Here is an 18,321-nt window from a genome sequence, read left to right on the forward strand (position 1 = left end):
AATATGGCTGGGCTCGGTGGCTCAGCCTGTAATCCCGCGCCTTGGGAGGCTGAGATGAGTGGATTGCCTGAGGCCGCGGGTTCGAGACCCGCCTGGGCAAGTTGGTGAGACCTCATCTCTACAATAAATCAAAAAATTAGCCGGGCGTGGCAGTGTGCGCCTATAATTCTGACTACTTGGAAGGCTGAGGTGGAAGGATCGCCGGAGCCCAGTAGGCCGAGGCTGCAGTGGCCGGAGCGAGCGGCTACTGCACTCCAGTCTGGGTGACAGAGTGAGACTCCAACTCAAAAAAAAAAGAAAGAAAAGAAAAGAAAAATGAAGCTTAAAACCACTCAAAATTCTGCAGTTCACTGAGTAACAGAGTCTGAAACACTACTGATCTAAACCCCTCCACTTGGCTTATTCCATAGTATAGGAGGAAAACCCATGCAGAATTTAACTCTGAGGGTCATAATATTTAGTCAACCTTATTACCAACTCATCATGACTCTTGTAAGGTAACTCATTCATTATATTCTCTTTCTAGTAATGGGATAGCAAGAATGAATTATTGTGTAATAAAGTAAGTGTAAATATAAACAGAGTATTTGTTACTCAGGGGCAAATCACTTGTTTCTATAATGAGGTAACTAAGGCTTTCAAAACGTATTCAAATTTAAAACAAGACTGGCTGGATGTGGTGGCTTATGCCTGCAATCCCAGTACTTTAGGGGGTCGAGGTGGCTGGATTACTTGAGCCCTGGAATTCAAGACCACCCTGGGTAACATAGCGAAATCTCATCTCTACAAAAAATTAAAAAATTAGCCAGGCATGGTGGCGCACGCCTGTAGTCCCAGCTACTCAGGAGGCTCAGGTGGAAGGTTCGCCTGAGCCCAGGAGGTCAAGGCCGCCATGAGCCATGATTGCTGTGATTGTGCCACTGCACTCCCAGCCCGGGTGACAGATTGAGATCCTGACTTAAAACAAAAACAAAACGTATGCAAGTGGTACAAGGTAGATCAACAGTGGCCAACTAAATCAAACGTTGCATTGCTTAATAATCAAGTGTCTTTTCAAGTTGTAATGTATAAAATTCATAAGAAATAGCTTCACCCAGCCACAAATCAGACGGAGCATTTTATTTTATGAATATATCATTAAAACTGGAAACAAAAGTTAACAGAACTAAATACGTACATTATCTATAACAAGCATATAAAATGTGTATATAGCAAACATAATAAACCCTGTGGATTGAAATTCCATGAATAGGAGATTTGTTTTCAATCATCATGTTTTCATTCTTGGACTCTGCTTCTATGTGAGGAAACCACCAGGACTATGTAGGGAGGTGAATTCAAGCATGTGGTTTCCATAGGTGGGCTGAGACCTTGCTCACAGGAAACTAGGAAGGTTCCATGCACCTTTCTGGTAACACTGGCATGGCTGAAACTTGCCAAGTTAGCTACTTGTCAAAACCACAGACACTCCACTTCTCAACCATTTCAGGAACTGTACAAACACTGGTGATGAGGGAACCAGATGCAAACTGGGCTATGAAAACAGAAACTTTTTGGAAGCATTTCACATTTGGATTTCTTCCATGTCTGTACAGTTAGAAACTGTCATGCTCCGTCTCTAATTGCACTGAAATCTGCGTCCTGGAACAATGTCCTGAATACCTCGTGGCCATAAGTCATATACTTCAAGTGTTTCAACACCTTGTTCTTTTTTAGGTTACAGTGATAACAAGAACTGCCATGAGTCTTACAATTCATCAGTCAAAAGAAAAAGAACAAGTTGTTCACATGCATGTCACCTGTTCATTGTAATTGTCAAGCTGAGGTGCCAGGAAAACATGCCGTGTGTGCAATCATGAGTGAGGGTTGGTGGCCACATAAGACACCAAACCAAGCTCAGCCTTGCAGGTGTTGGTAGAAAATCTGGATTTTATTCTCAGTGTACTGAAAATTATTGAAGGATTTAGAAAGTGAAATGACAAAATACAGCCTAGATTTTTAAAATGTTACTTTATCTGCTGATGAAACTACATTGACATATTTACTAGTCATACACAGTGTGTGCTCTGATGTTAACCCCACCACAGTAAGAAGTGTCCAGGTAGCCGACTCTCAGGATTCCGCTGCAAGGTGCAGCCATAAACCAAGTCACGCTGAGCTGGTGACTCCCCTGACACTCTCACAGTGCTCATGACACCTGTGAATTTCTGTACAAGAACCACAGTCTCCTTCTCTAAGCATTCCCAAAAGGAGTTACAACCTTTCACCAAACTAAAAGTGCACTGTGGGAAAGGAGATACTCAGACCTTGGGGACTCCTGGACCCTGGCTCTGAACGAACACAAATTCCAGGAGACCCAGGATGCTCTGGCGATCCAGCGTAGAACGCACGTAGGTCCAGTGTCCATGGCCATGTTGCCAGGGGCGGCTGCCAGCCAGCCCTTCCTGCTGCTGTCTCCCAGCGTCTGGACGCATCCCTGGGACAGACGGACTCAGCACCCGGTGGATCCGCAGCAGTGGCTCCCTAACCTGTGGTGTGAGGGCTGCGCTGGCAGGAAAAGCTAGTGGCAGCCTTGAAGACTGCCTCTGCCCAGAAAAATAATCTGAAACACTCCTGGAGGGAACGATGGGACTGAAGCCACCATCCAGGGCTTAAGAGCTGAGGGGCAGCGATTCCCACCACCGCCCATTCCACTCGCATTTACTCAGCTCTAGAAGCGAGAGTTCCTTCCGAAGCAAAACACACAGATGAGTTGGCTACGTCTAGCAATAACCCTCAATTCTAAAATGCTTTGTTCGGGAAGATAGTTTGATCATTCTCTCAAATGGCTTATGTTTTAACTTTAAAAATATATTTGGGCCAGGCGTGGTGGTTCAATCTGTAATTCCAGTACTTCGGGAGGCCAAGGTGAGAGGACTGCCTGAGCCCGGGCATTTGTCACCACCCTGGGCAACTTGGTGAGACCTTGTCTCTACAATAAATCACAAAAACTAGCCAGCCATGGTGGCGTGCATCTGTAGTTCTAGCCTTGGAAGGCTGAGGTGGAAGGATTGCCTGAGTCCAGAGGATCGAGTCTGCAGTGACTGTGAGCATGCCACTGCACTCCAGCCTGGGTGACAGAGTGAGACTCCAACTCCAAAAAAAAAGAAAACAAACACAAAAAAACCATTTGTAGTGATAAAATGAAAGTGTTGCCGATTTTATAAATGGGAGTTCTGTGTAAGTTTTGATTTAGAAGGGAGGGGGGCAGGCATGGCGGCTCATACTTGTAATCCCAGCACTTTGGGAGGCTGAGGCGGGAGGATTGCTTGAGCCCGGGAGTTCAAGACCAGCCTGGGCAACATAGTAAGACCTTGTCTCTATAAAAAATAAAAAAAAAAATTAGCTGGGTATGGTGGCACACACCTGTAGTCCCAGCTACTTGGGAGGCTGAGGTGGAAGGATCCCCTGAAGCCAGGAGGTCGAAACTGCAGTGAACCATGATCATGCCACTGCACTCCAGCCTGAGTGACAGAGCTAGACTCAAAAAAAAAAAAAAAAAAAAGGTGAGTGAGAGAGAGGGGATATGCTGGGCTGCTAAACATGTCTGAAAACTGTTGGTATCCGGCAAAGAATTTTAGCTTTCTGGCTGGACAGACCTCGGTCTGAAACGCCATCCTTTGCTTAATTAGTCACAGGTTTTTAGGCAAATTAATCTCCGGGCACCTCAGTTTTCCCCTCTGTCCAATGCAGATTGTCTTGGCAAATAATTTGGGACATTATTGGGGGAGTGAAATGAGACAGGGCACTCAGAACAGTCAGTCTGGTTCCTGGCATGTGGCAAGCATTGAAGAACCTACTTACTTCCATCAGGAATATCAGGACTGCAGGAGAATAGAGCCGTGTCTACATGCATACAATCTGCAAAAGCTGTTTGAAGACTCTGAATTCTAGAAACTAGGACACCTGTGGACTTAGGTCTCAGAATATCTCAGCTTAGTATTTATCATTAATAATACGTGGCACAGTTGACAGGAAAGAGTGACTCAGGGATATGAAAAAACTGGGTCTAAAGATTATGTGACCCTTGCCACCGTCACCATGAGCTTCAGAATCAAACACATCTACTCGGGCGTGTTGAAATAGAATGTGAGGTGAGCTATTAACGCTGAAAATATCAGGAGTCCTGACTCTTCCAGGGAGCATTCAGTTAATGCTTTTCTGCTAGGTTCATTGAAACTTCATTTCTTGACTTAAACTTTGATGCGAGAACGTATTGATCAGGTTGTTACTGTCACTTCTATGAAATAACGTGGGGGGGGAGTTAGTCACACTGGAAGAAGCTGGCCCAACAACCCCCTGGCCCGAGCCATACCTGCTTGGAAAGCACCTTCATGTGCCCCACGCTCCCCCGGCAGTAGGCTTCGAGGATGACCCCAAACTGAACTGACACAGCAGGGATGTGCACTTCTGACCTGCAAAGAGCCAACGACAACCAGTGGTACCGAGCGCTTCGGATCACCAGGCGAGAGCACTGACTTCAAGCGACGGCCACCAAAGGAAAGCACAAGCCGTCTCGCGCATCACTCACTGCTGGTGAGACGGGCAACTCGCCGACCTGCTCCACTTCAGAGCTCAAAAAGGTGTGAGGTTTTATGGGGAGCTACTTCTTTAATTCCAAGAAGCCTAAAATTTTCACATCTTACCTGATTTGGTTTTTGGAGAGGAAAGGGAATTCGGCCGATTTATTTATTTATTTATTTATTTATTTATTTGAGTTGGAGTCTCACTCTGCCGCCCAGACTGGAGGGCAGTGGCCGTTCCCGGCCAGCGCAGCCTCGACCTGCTGGGCTCCGGCGATCCTTCCGCCTCAGCCTTCCGAGTAGCCGGAATTACAGGCGTGCGCTACCATGCCCGGCTGATTTTTTGATTTATTGTAGAGATGAGGTCTCACTGCCCAGGCGGGTCTCGAACCCGCGGGCTTAGGCAATCCACTCACCTCAGCCTCCCCAAGGCGCGGGATGACAGGCTGAGCCACCGAGCCCGGCCGAATCCTACCAATTTAAAGAAAATGAGGCCAAGACAGAGATGGGTGAGATGTGACTGGGGTTATACAGGCAACTGAGGCTTTTGTTATCTTCTATTCTCATTTCTTCTTATTTAAAGAATTCCGTACATATTTGGAAAAGGATGGAATACTTATTTTGTTTGTTGTTCCCTGAGGGATTTAAAAATAAAACTGAACTGGATGAGGAGAGAAGGCAAATCAAAAATAGAATAGAAAAATCCATGAATAACCAGGTGACATAGGGACCAAAGTGAGGTCCAAACTTTACCTGTACAACGACCATTTGTACACCTAACCCTGAATTGTACCCTACTTTAAAAAAAAAAAAAAAATACTCTCATCCAAAAAAAAAATTCTATGAATAAGGAAACCATAATCCAGAAATAAAACCCCAAAAGTTAACAGCAATAATACTATAGACCTTATTTTCTTTAAGAAGTTCAGCTCAAAAGAAGCAAGAAAAAGAATGTTTTTCTGTTAAGCAAGAGTTTCCAGTCTGATTTTCAGATGGCGGGGCGGGGGAAGTCTGAGTACAGAGTCAAAAATGAGAAATCAACAATTTCTTTGGGAAACAAAGGAATGACTTTAGTTCTCTTTCCTGATATTACTCATCTATGAACTTGGTGAAATAAGGCTCATGTGTTTCTGGGAATGATCTAGTTCGTGAAGAAACGGATCTGGAAACAGGGGGAAGCACCAAGACAGTGTCCATGTTACAAATGTTTTGGACACAACGGACCCAGCGTCTGTCATGTGGAAGGCCGTCTATTCTGTGGGTTTATAGTTGCTAGAACACACGGTGGGCTCAAGCTGAAATAGAAAAGACTTACCTCAGATGCCAAAACAGAAACTGCCCGATCCTGCGATTGGCAAGGGCTCTTTCTAGCAGGAATCTGGAGAGTGCACAATCAAGAAAGGGCTCGTATTTCAAAACTTGCACCAGTTGCAAAAGATACTGAGCAAGTTCCTCGTCGCTGAAAGAAACAGAGGCCACAGTGAGTCACTCAACAACCTGTGCCAAGACAGCCCCTTCCTCACACGCTGGCAAAAGCCAGCCTAGAATTCACAGTGGTTCTCGGGCTGTGATGCACTTGCATTCACTGACCACCTACCGTTACGGTGTCACAAGAAAAGCTACCATGTCACATGGGGAAAGGGAGCAGAGAAGGTCAGGGGACAAACACACAGGATATTTTTATCCAATTTAGGTCAGAATTAGGAATTTAATACCGGTTTCTGATTGTGTTGAAAAACTTAACGTGTTAGTCAAGCAATTGTTTTTTAAATAAAAATTCCATCGGCCTTTTAGTGATTTATTTTCCTTTGCTATCATTAGGGTTAAGTAAGTCCTTCTGCCAGGTAACTAGAGCCATTAAAATCTTAACTCCAGGGAGGAAAAAAAATTCTTCAAATAGTTTGAAGGATAAGAAAATGAACGCAGTTGTAAGTGGGGATTGACTCACCGAATTAATATAACAGACAATATTATAGTGAATGGGGCTGAGTTAACTATGGTTAGCAGGTCTCTGCTTTGTGTCTATCTCCAGATGCTCCTGTAAACGCATTCCTGCCAGAGGAAATTCCAGTGGTGTAAGGTATGTATCCCAACTCTTCCACTTACAGACTACAGCCTTGGGCCACAAATGGTTAAGGAACCAGTCTAAGGCGAACCTGGGACTGAAGTCTGTCCCCGAGCCCCCACACAAAACCCACGCCCAGAACATACGACAGAGAAAGCAACATGGCAAGCTTCGTGGAGCACAGGGGCCACACGGCATCTCTGCAGAGGGATCAGTGCATTTAAGGCGGCCTGTGCACAGGTGGCCTCCCATGCAGACCCAGGGAGATGGGGCCACTGGGAGGGAGCTTCGTGTTTTAAAACCACAACCCGTCAAATTTGTGATGACAAAACCTACACACAGTGTAAAAACCAGTACGCACAGGAACAGAAGGAGGCTTCCTCTTGCCTCAGGCATCTAATCCCACTCCCCAGAAGTCACCATCACGGACAAGCTAGTGTGACTGCTTTTGAACATCACAAGGCTCTACACAGATACATTTTTTAAAAAGAAGTCACATATCATAGCATACATATTGTTTTGGAAACTTTTATTTTCCAAACAACAACATGGTACAAGTCGGGCTCGGCGGCTCAGCCTGTAATCCCGTGCCTTTGGGAGGCTGAGGTGAGTGGATTGCCTGAGCCCGCGGGTTCGAGACCCGCTTGGGCAACTTGGCGAGACCTCATCTCTACAATAAAATCAAAAAATTAGCTGGGTGTCATAGCGCACGCCTGTAATTCCGGCTACTCGGAAGGCTGAGGCGGAAAGATCGCCGGAGCCCAGCAGGTCGAGGCTGCGGTGGCCGGGAGCAGCCACTGCATTCCAGTCTGGGCGACAGAGTGAGACTCCAACTCAAAAACAACAACAACAACAACAACAAATATGGTATATAAACCTCATTTTTGAAACTAGAAAGAAAATAGGTAAACCTCATTGTCTGAGGAAGTTATTTCTTCAATGAATCATGTTCACAGCAGCATTATTTATAATAGGGAAATCTGGGGAAAATTTAACATGGTCCTTAACAAGGGAATGCATTAGATAAGCTATATTCCCATGACAGAATATTATGTAGCCGAGAAAGAAATAAACTACTTTAAGCATGATGGAAGAAATTAATTTCAAGAACCTAATATTGAATTAAAAAAAGGTGTCCAATACAAATGGCTAAGACATACTTGTGTCATTTTAAAATGCGCAATATTATACTCTATACTTTTACAGACGTGCATATATACGGCAAAACAAAAAAACGTGGTATGAAATCGTACATGCCAGCTGCCATAACGGTTGCCTCTGAGAAAGAAGTGATCTGGACTGATGGGGTGAGAACGCGACAAGGGCTTCAATTTCAGCTGTGATATATTTGCTCAAAAGCAATCGTTTCAGAACCCATGACAAAATATTAACATTTCTTAATTCTGGTGGTGGACAGACAAGCTATGAAGAGTAGAGGGGATATGGCAGGCCTGGCTGCTGTCCTCTGAAAGTCTGCTTATGAAGCCGGCCCGGGCCAGCACCCGCGAGCTGAGATTTCAGAGGGTTCCCACCAACGCCCACGCCGGCAGGAGAGACAGCACGTGCCACGGCCCCCTTGCCTTCAGGGAGTCTAAGAACCTGGCACGTGCTGGGCAAGGGTGCTCCTGGGACCAGTCTCCAGCAAAAGCCCCAGGCCTGGGTCTCTACTGGCTTCCCTGGTGGCCACCCACTGTCCCAAGTCCCTGCTGGGCGAGGGAAAAGTGCCGGGCGTGACTCCCTGGGAAAGGACGCCTGGTTGCCTACACACGCCTGGCCTCCGGACTTCACCCGTGACCTCTCCCCTTTCCCGGTTGTGTCCTGTATCCTTCTGCTGCAATAAGCTGTATCTGTGAGCACGACCCTACGCTGAGTTCCACGAGTTCTCCAAGCAAACCGTGAACATGAGGGTGATCTCGGGGACCTCCGACCCAAGAGGGTGTGTTGACTTAATGCAACAGACACAGGGTGGGAGGAGGGACAGGAGCAGATGCTTTGCATCCTGGTGATCCTCGGCCCCTGCCCTCGCAGGGGACACTCCGGGAGACGCCCCCCTGCCCACCGCCCCAGCCCTTCCTCGGCCAGGAAAGCCGCCTGCAGGAGATACCTCATCTGTCGCAGGCAGTCCACGGCATACTCCCGCACGTACTGGTCTGGATAGTTGAAATCCAGGAGCTCCAGGGCTTCCCGGGGAGGCAGCTTAGGCCAGATCTGAAGCAGCGCCTGGAGCTGTTTGGAAAAGGAAACTGATTCAGAATGGGGGACGTGCAGGAGTCCCAGGCAGGTCAAAAGGAGGGCAAGCACACTTCCAACAACCGGCAGCTCGAGCATCCGCTCCTGTTAAAAGGCCTGAGGACTGTCTCTGTGGTTGAAACATTCTGTAGGTAAGTTTACAAAGCCACTAAGCACTTACCCCAGAGTGGCATGCCGAATAGATGTATCCTAGAATCATTGGCCATTGAATAATTTTTTTTTTTTGAGTCAGAGTCTCACTCTGTCACCCAGGGTGGAGTGCAGTGGCATGCTCATGGCCACCGCAGCCTCGACCTGCTGGGCTCAGGCAATGCTTCTAACTCACCCTTCCAACTTGCTGGAACTACAGGTGCACACCACCACGCCCAGATAATTTTTTGATTTATGGTAGAGACGAGGTTTCACCAAATTGCCCAGACTGGTCTTGAGCCCTGGGCTCAGGCAGTCCTCTCGCCTTGGCCTCCCAAAGTGCTGGGATTATAGGCGTGAGCCACCATGGCCAGTCAAGCAATTTTTTAAAGGTAAAAGAAGAAATAAAAAAAAAATCAAGAAACACTTGAAGGTAAGATTCAAAGTACAAATGTTGGCTGTTCTTAGACTCAAGCTAAGAACAGGCCATTGATATTTAAGAGGTTCATTAACAGGCTGGGTAAGGCAGCTCACACCTGTAATCCCAGCACTGTGGGAGGCTGAGGTGGGAGGACTGACTGAGCCCAGGAGTTCCAGACCAGCCTGGGCAATATAACAAGACCTCACCTCTACAAAAAATTTAAAAAATTAGCCAGGCGTGGTGGTGTGTGCTTGTAGTCCCAGGTACTTGGGAGGTTAAGGTGGAAGGATTGCCTGAGCCCACAAGGTCGAGGCTGCAGTGAGCCATGAGCATGCCACTGCACTCCAGTCTAGGTGACAGTGAGACTCCAACTCAAAAATATATATAAAGAGAGAGAGAGTCTTGAAGGATGATGGCGCCAGTGAGACTCGGTACCCTTTGAGGCCAAGAGATTTATTAGAGCAGCGGCTACAGGGAGAGGGAAGGAGGTCTGTAACCGCCTGGTGGGAAAAGGGAGTGAGAGAGAGGGCGAGAGAGAGGTCTGTATTTATTGGTTTTGGGAGGGGGCGGCCTGTGCTCTCTGAGCCTGGCCGTGCCAGCCAGAGCCATCTTAGGGTCTTTATTGGAGGGAGCTATGAGGTAGCATTCCTATAGGGAGATAATGTTTGTACATGAGTTTAAGTTTCGCACGCGCATGGGAGAGGCAGGAATTTACGGCCTTTGTTGTCTTTGTTAGGTTCCCTAGTGTTGGCGCCATCTCAGAAGACATCCTTCTGGCTGTTCCCCGTGCCTTTCAAGTCTCATATCAAGCAAAGGTAAAAGTTAAGTTCACTAAAGATGATTTTTAAGGAATAATGTAACTTTTTATTGTTTTGCACTTGAAAAATAACTTGTGAGAAAAATGACACCTGTGTTTTTAAATGTGATTATGTTACTATTCTGAGCATATGTTAATATAAACTGCTAACTTACACATGTAATTTGATATATTTAAACTTCACAAATAGGCATTAAGGGCATTAATAAGTTAATAAGCAAGTGTAGTGAAATGCTGGCCATTTTAAAATTTTCATTGAAAACTCAAGTTTTTATGTAGCCATGTTAACCCTGCGCTGAATACAGCCTGCTCTTTGTGACGGCTACGGCGCACGTAAGCGCACAACACAGAAGAGACACGCGGTGTGTGCCGGAGCCCCATGGGGACAGGACAGTGAGGCAGGAAAGGTCTGTCAAGGCCCCGAAGGGCAGAAGAGTCCAACAGGTGGAGAGACGCTTCCAGCCTCGCCCCACCTGTGCTCACGGACAGGCCTCCCCCCACTCTGCCCACTGCCCGAGGGAGGGCCGGAAGGACTGTCCCCCGGGGTCTAAAATGGTGGTAATAAAAAACTTCTGGCACCCCCATTGGTACTTGGGCTACACTCCTGGCAAACAATTCTGAAAGGGACGAGAAATTCTCTAACGCTACAGGTGTACCTGTGTTGAGTTAAAGACAACCCTGCCGTTATAGAGTGATGACTTTCGGCAAGATTTATCATTTGAATTACAGAAGTATAAAGTTAAACACATGACCAAAGCGCCACAACTGCCTGTAAGCCCTCTTTTACAAGTCCAGTAATAAACTTTTTCTCCCGCGACTGTATACAATCATCAGATGACACGTTTCGCTGATGCACACCCAGCCCTGCACGCGACTCATGAGAAGTGGGCAGGTGGCCAAGCTAAAAAAAGAAAAGGGCGAGATCGTATTTTCCAGCATTACTGGGGATTTACAGAAAACTGACCCTAAACTGAGACCATAAATAAGTGGTTAGAAGACAGTCGCCGTTCTAAAGCAGGTCAAACCTATCTAAATGGCATTAAAAACTTCCTTTTCAGAGCAACGGTCACGTGGTCGAAGGCGAAAACAATTTAAGCACAGTACCTGCAGGAATGTGATTACAGAACAAGAAGTAAAGGCGGAATAAATCCTTTCCAACACTCGATTTCAAGAGCAAAATGATACAGTCCAAGGGGTGTTTTTGTTTTTGTTTTTAGTGCCACTGCCGGGAGGCCACAGGCACTAGCACTGGCTCCCTGCTGGGTTTGGCCTGCACACTTTTTCTAAGTTTTTAATTACATCAAAGAACACAACGGTTGGCCTGGACCAGATGATCTCCCTGTGGGCTGGATCCCAAGCTCGGGCGCATGGTCAGGACGGACCACCTAGCCGCCCCACAGACCTGGAAATGCCTGGGAAGGGCACGGCGTGCCTTTGCGGGACCTCCTAGCTCACAGGCGAGGTTGCCCTGTCATGCGGACCCGCCAGGCGCAGGTGGAGATGGCCGTCTTCCTGTCCCAGAGAGGCCCCGAGGCGCCACAATTCCCAGCCTGCTCCTGGGTTGGAAGACTCCCACGGAGGGTCCTCAGTGTCTCCCCATGGGGCAGTGCCCAGGTGTGGCCCCTCCCCCTTGGCTGTCTGACACCCCTGGGACTGGCCCCGACCGGCCAGACCGACAGCAGTAGCACCACCTGGACGCGAGACACATGGAATCCAGGCGGGCGCAGGCTACTCAGGAGGCCCAGGAGGGAGGACTGCTTGAGTCCAGGAGTTCGAGACCAGTCTGGGCAACATAGTGAGACCCATCTCTACAAAAATATTTTAAAAGGAAAGGAAAGAAATGCAGATTCTCGGGCCCAGCCCAGGACTGCGGCATCAGAATCTGCATTCCGGCGCATAAACGCAAGGCGCGTTCAGGAAGCTCCGACAGACGACGAGGACAGCCTCTGCAGGGCGCCCAGATATCACTGTACTGAGACGCCCCTGGAGAGAGGAGCCCCTCTCTCGACAAGCTGACCACTGCGGCAGGGAGGGGCGAGGGGCTGCAGGGCCGCCCCCAATCCGGATGGGAGCCCCTGGGAGGGGCGCTCCTCACCAAGGGTGGGGCCGGGACGCTGCCAGGGGCTCCTCGGAGACAGAGGCAGCCCTGGCTCTGGTTAGCTCAGAGACTCCAGCGAGGCAGCATCCCCAGAGGGACCACGCCTGTGGCCCGGCCGGCACTCAGGCCCTGCCCAGCCTCGGTTCCCTGCCCTGCCCCTGCCTCCCAGCCTCCCGCCCGAACCAGACATTTGCGGACGCTTCTGTGCTCCACCGGGACCAGGAGCATTTTCCCGGGGAGCACGCAGGGCGGGCCTGGTCCGGCTGGAGGACAAGGTTGGCTCGCCGGGTGCTGGCCATGGGCGGGAGGGCGCCCCAGCCCATCCACGGAGGGGCCGCCCGCGCTGTCCCCCAGCGGCTGCCGCCCGACCTCTCGGGGCCCTCGGCTGGGACCGAGACAGGGGAGGCCCTGCGAGCTGAGCTCCCCAGTGCACGCCCTCCGCCCCGAAGGCCGGGGCTGGCGCCAATCGCCTCTGACCACACAGATCGGAAGCCCCGAGGAACGGGGCGGGCCCTCCCTGCCCCACACAGGGCTGGAGGTGGGCGGGGGAGGCCTGTGTCCCGACCTCCTTCTGCTCCCCACTCTGCCAGGGGCAGTGCTCGCTCTGCCTCCTCCCGATGGCTCAAGCGCACTCCGGGCAGCGAGGAGCCCGGGCGAGAGGCACAGTCGCGGGTCTGCGGTCTTGGCCCTCCTGGGCAGGAAACAGTCCCCTTCCCAGCAGCCCCACCCGGGAGGCCTCCATTTCCGGCTCGCCAGCCAGAGGAGAGTCACGTGGCCACCCCCAGGTGCAAGAGAGCAGGGGACGGCAAATTTTCAGGGTGCCCAATCAGAGTTCGAAGAAGAACAGAAGGACCCAGGAGCAGGCCAGTGGCACTCAGGGTCGGGGGAGAGCCCACCCGGCCTGTGCTGGGTCCCATCCTGTGACCTGGCATCTGTGGACACTGGGAACACCGCTCAGCTACAGCACACAGCCACAACGTCCATTCACAGGGCTGCTGAGGGCTTCTAGAAGACGTGCACTGACGATGGGCCGTAGTGTCTGTGCTCACCAAAATCTGGGACCCTGCACACGGCAGGTGTCAGGAGGGCAGGGCACAGAGTTCTAAATGCAGGTGTTAAGATAAATATGCAATTCTTCACTGAATGTTCAAGGTCATTACAGATTTACTAAAACTACAAACACTAGAGAGACCAGCTGAACTCAAATGAGTAAGGTGAACACATTTGGTAATTTGAATAGGCCCAATTTATTTGCTTGGATTTTTTAAAGGTCTTTCTACTGAGCACTGGTGGCCACTTAAACTGAGTAAATAAATGCCAGTGCTTTCTGGCAGAATCATAAAAATTAAATCAAGGAGCTAAAATTCAGTGGGTTTTTTTTTTTTTTTTTGGACTTTTTTTCCCCATTTTCTACTCTGCCAAAAGGCACCCACGTTCATCAATACTGCCCAGTTGAAATAAATGTCAAAAACTGGTCTGGGCCCGGTTCAGTGGTTCAGCCTGTAATCCCAGCACTTTGGGAGGCCGAGGCAAGTGGGTTCGAGACCAGCTCAGATAACTTGGTGAGACACTGTCTCTACAATAAATTTAAAAAATTAGCCGGGTGTGGTCATGTATGCCTATGGTTCCAGCTACTTGGAAGGTTGAGGCAGAAGGATCACAGAGCCCAGCAGGTCGACACTGGGATGGCCGTGAGCATGCCACTGCACTCCAGCCTGGGCGACAGAGTGAGGCTCTCCAACTCAAAAAAAAATCAACAACAAAAAACTCCCCAAAACTGGTCTGAATGGCTTATAACCTAACATGTTAGCCTCTACAATAGATGCACTTTACAAATAGATATTCATTTTAGAACAGTCACGCAAAGAGTCTGAAGACTTAAAACTTTGGAGTTCATTGCTGAAGCTGGTGGGAGGCATCCAGGATGACTGGCCCCAGACCCATGTTTCAGCTGTATGTAGTGAAAGGTATGCCAGCCTTACCCGAAATCTGGGGTGTTCAAATCTTGAGATTTTCTGGCACATTATTTAGAGTCTACCAGAGCCTAAAACCTCGCAGTTTTTCTTGCAGGATAATCCGAGACAGAAGGAAAGGACACTTTCTCTGAAACCCACAAAGTACCATGTATGTCCACACAAAAGGAATTAAAGGAAGAAACTTGTTACCTGGGCAACATCTTCAAGTTTATTCCACTTGATGGACAGCAGTAATTTTGGCAGCGACTGTGGGAAATTCTCTCGGCAGTCTTGTCGCAAAGTCCAAATGAGATCCATTTCATTCTCACACAGTTGAGACAAGGGGTCCCTGTCCAAGATTTCTTTCAGTACGGCAAGGAACTTTTTGCCACCACGACTCTAAGAAAGTAAAACACTCATCATAGCATTTAACTAAGCAAACATCACTGGCAAACATTCAGCAAAATTTATATACAATAAATTTATAGTAACACATGAGCTTTAATATGTGGTATACTAAAATGTAGTTCCTCAAAAAGACTAATAAAGACCTATACTTTATAGATGTTCTTATTGGTCAATATTAAGTTTGTTAAGGGATGAAGGGATTCTCAAAAAAATACTGTTTTTAAAAAACCTAAAATTTTAAGATGTGCATACACTAGGTGGCAGTATTGCTCTTTGGATTAAAAAACCAAGTCATTATTTGAACTGAATTTCCATAAACAAACAACAACAAAACCAAAGATGGCCCAAACAAATGAGGTTAAAAATAATACTAACAGGTGTCTTCTTGGCCTGTGCCTTGAGTCAGAGGCGTACATCTCCTCAGATTAAGAACTGAATGTTGGCTAAAATTAAACACGGAAAAAATACAATGATCTCATTTTCCTTCCCAATCCCTATAAAAATACACTAAAGAAGACGGCCCGTGTTCTTTTTTGGATCCAAGCTCTCTGAATTCCACTAACATCAAAAGAAGAGGTATATCTCCCCATTCTTAAGTCAAAATCACACTTGGTCAAAGCACATATTCTACTAAGAATCTCCTTCCAAGATGAACTGAGGAGACCCTCTAAGGATTTATACCCTATTGCATTTTACTTTGCCTTTGACTGGGATTTCATATGAACGTGAACATAAATAAAACTGTCACGTTACCACCAACTTTCTAAAGTCGTCAAATTCAAAACAGCATGCAGCTTAATAAAAAAAAGAACGGGAAACACTAAGTGTAATTTCACTGAGGGAGGCGACTTTTGGATGTTGTCTTGGGGGGAGGGGGGGACACATTCCTGGAACAGACCAAGGACAGACCGTAGCCAAACCAGCGTAAGGGACACCCATGCTGAAGGTTTACTTCAAGGATTAAACACTGTATGAAGTTAGTACTTGTATTCTCAGTTTGTCCAGCTGTTAATGGCAACTTAAGCATTTACTTACTTTCTTGTCATTAGAATGGCAATAAAGAAGTGCATGAATATGCTAAAGAAACGGAAACTTCACCAGTCTTTCTAGCACAGTATTTCTCCCAATTTGACCCAAGTATAGGGCAGAACAAGTGGAAACTGTATCTGAGACATATAAAGAAGACAGTCTGCTAACATCTCAAAGATGGGGCAGAAACAGACCACAACTCCTTGTACTTAAAATCCTTTGTTGGGGCCAGGCTCAGAGGCTCGAGCCTAGAAGCTCAGTTACTCAGGAGGCTGAGGCAGGAGGACTGCTTGAGCCCAGGAACTCAAGGCTGCGATAAGCTATGGATCACACCGCTGCACTCCATCCTGGGCAACAGAACGAGACCCTCCCCCGCTTCCTTAAAAAATACATATATAGATGTAAATAAATAATAAAACACTTCACTGACTTTGCCGTTGTTTATGGAACAGAATTCAAGCGAGTATCAGAGCATCCAAGGATTCCCAAGACCTGGTCTCTGTGCCTCTCCACTTAGCCTCCAGGCTGCTCTGAATCTCTGAGTTACAAGCTAACCAGCCCAGACTGGCGGCCGCATCTTTGACTGCGTATGCGGCGATGCTCATTAGCATCTTTCTTAATATACTGTTTTTTATTTTTATTTTTTTGGCTCTCACTGATGAACTCGAGGTGGAAATCGTATCTTTTCCCCATTTATATCCCTAGCATGAAGCAGATACTCAATAAGTAAACTGAGTCAAAAAAGAATGCAATTATGCACATTAACATTCTGAATCCAGTTGTAAGTCCTATAACACCGAACAACTCAAATACAATTCAGTAACTAAACAAAACAGATGAGGTGACCATTTACAAACTCTCTACACTAGGCATCTTTGGGAAGAGGTTAGAAGCTATAGCCAGAGTAAAGCTCCCTGAAAAAACACAAATGAGCTAATAATCACTAGAATGAGCCCAGTCTTACAACAAGCCTATCAGTCAGGTCGAGCAAACAAAAAAGTCAGGCAAGCAGAGAGCCAGGGGGGTGCACACGCGCACACCCCCCCCCCAGGGGTTCTGCTCACATCTCTTTCTTATTTCTAGTTAGTGAGGAGGATCCATCTATACGAGTTACCTGGGAGCACTTAATGTGGAAGCTGCCATGGCAGAACAATGACCAGACCCTGAGAGCAAGTCCGGGGAGTGTGTGTCATGGGCTCATGGTCACCGCGTGGAGGCGGAGAACAAAGCAGCCTACCTCTCGTTTTCTGTGTTTAGGACAGTCACACGGGGTCAGAGCCACGGAGCCTTCCGCTCAGTCTCTCTCTGACAAAACGCCAAGAAACACGTGATTGTCTTCTTAAAAATCAACTTTACAGGTCAGGGTTACAAACGCTCTTGTTTCCCTTAGTACTATGTTAAAGCTTTATTTTTCATTACACTAGAAACGATTTTTAAAATGCTTTAAGGCCAGGCACAGTGGCTCAGGCCTATAATCACAGCCCTTGGGGAGACCAAGGTGGGAGGACTGCTTGAGCCCAAGAGTTTGAGAACAGCCTGGGCAACACAGCCAACACTCCTTCCTACAAAAAATAAAAAAAATCAGCCAGGCAAGGTGGTACCCACCCAAAGTCCCAGCTACTTGGGAGGCTGAGGTGGAAGGAAAGCCCGAGCCCAGAAGGTTGAGGCTGTGGTAAGCCGTGACTGCACCACTGCACTCTAGCCTGGGCAACAGAGACCCCACCTCCAAAGAAAAAAGTCTTACACCTTTACTCTCATAAGATAATGATTTCTCCAAATGTTCTGCTCTCCCTCTCAATTATGAACACTGAAAAAAATATGAAAAGTTTCTGTCTTACCAGGTTGAAGAATTCTAATCTTTAATAAGTTAACAGAAGAGAACGCACACTACAATAAACTTTTTAAGACCGCCAAAGTCGAATCAGACAAGCAAACTCCAAGTCCTCTGGATCTCGTAGGCAGACACGTACGTTTCCTTTCTTTTCTTTTTAATTACAAAGATGTGGGGCACAATTCAGGGTTAGGTATACAAATGTCGATTATGCAGGCACCCTTGTTAGACACGTAAGTTTCACTGGACTAACGAAAAGTTTCTCTGCATAATTACACTGGTTTTCTTTCCTATTCAGAGAATCAGCCTACCTGGGTTTCATCAGGTAATGGTAAGTCATCAGAATTCGAAAATGAACGCCCAGCCAAACCTGTCGCTGCGAACAGCACGGAGAACGCAAGCTGTTCAGATCCCAGAGGGGCCGGTGGCTGTGAAGGCGAGCAGCCGGGGCGGATCCAAGTCAGACCCCCAGGCCGCTGCCGGCAGGTGCCCCGGAGCGCAGGGGCTCTCAGGGAGGGGCCGCCGCGGCACACACCGCCGGAGGCGCGGCCGAGGCCCGCGCCAGACACGGAGCCTCACCTCCTCGCGCGCCACGCGAGTCCGTCTGAAAAGCCACGGGGGCCGCGCAGCTGGGAAGTGCACACACGCCCAAACGGCGCGCCAGGATGATACGGGGGCGGCCAGCAGGGAAAGGAACGGCCACCGTGGCCACGTTGCTTCTACGTCGAGGGGTCGGCAGACTGCAACACACGCGCA

General features: G+C 48.0%; 1 protein-coding gene across 2 annotated transcripts in view; it reads right to left on the reverse strand.

The window, feature by feature from the left end:
• Window positions 1-18,321, reverse strand: part of PIK3CB (phosphatidylinositol-4,5-bisphosphate 3-kinase catalytic subunit beta) — an 84,838-nt gene that overhangs the window by 19,721 nt on the left and 46,796 nt on the right. For both annotated transcript variants that reach the window (XM_008073479.2, XM_008073478.1), the window contains exons 11-14: window positions 14,508-14,696; window positions 8,732-8,853; window positions 5,878-6,021; window positions 4,355-4,454 (exon numbers count right to left, since the gene is read on the reverse strand). In XM_008073479.2, the coding sequence (XP_008071670.2) occupies window positions 4,355-4,454; window positions 5,878-6,021; window positions 8,732-8,853; window positions 14,508-14,696 (555 nt within the window). The remainder of the gene's footprint in view (window positions 1-4,354; window positions 4,455-5,877; window positions 6,022-8,731; window positions 8,854-14,507; window positions 14,697-18,321) is intronic.

This window comes from Carlito syrichta, unplaced genomic scaffold (genome assembly GCF_000164805.1).
Source record: "Carlito syrichta isolate Samal-C Ts95f unplaced genomic scaffold, Tarsius_syrichta-2.0.1 Scaffold315852, whole genome shotgun sequence".
NCBI lineage: Eukaryota > Metazoa > Chordata > Mammalia > Primates > Tarsiidae > Carlito > Carlito syrichta.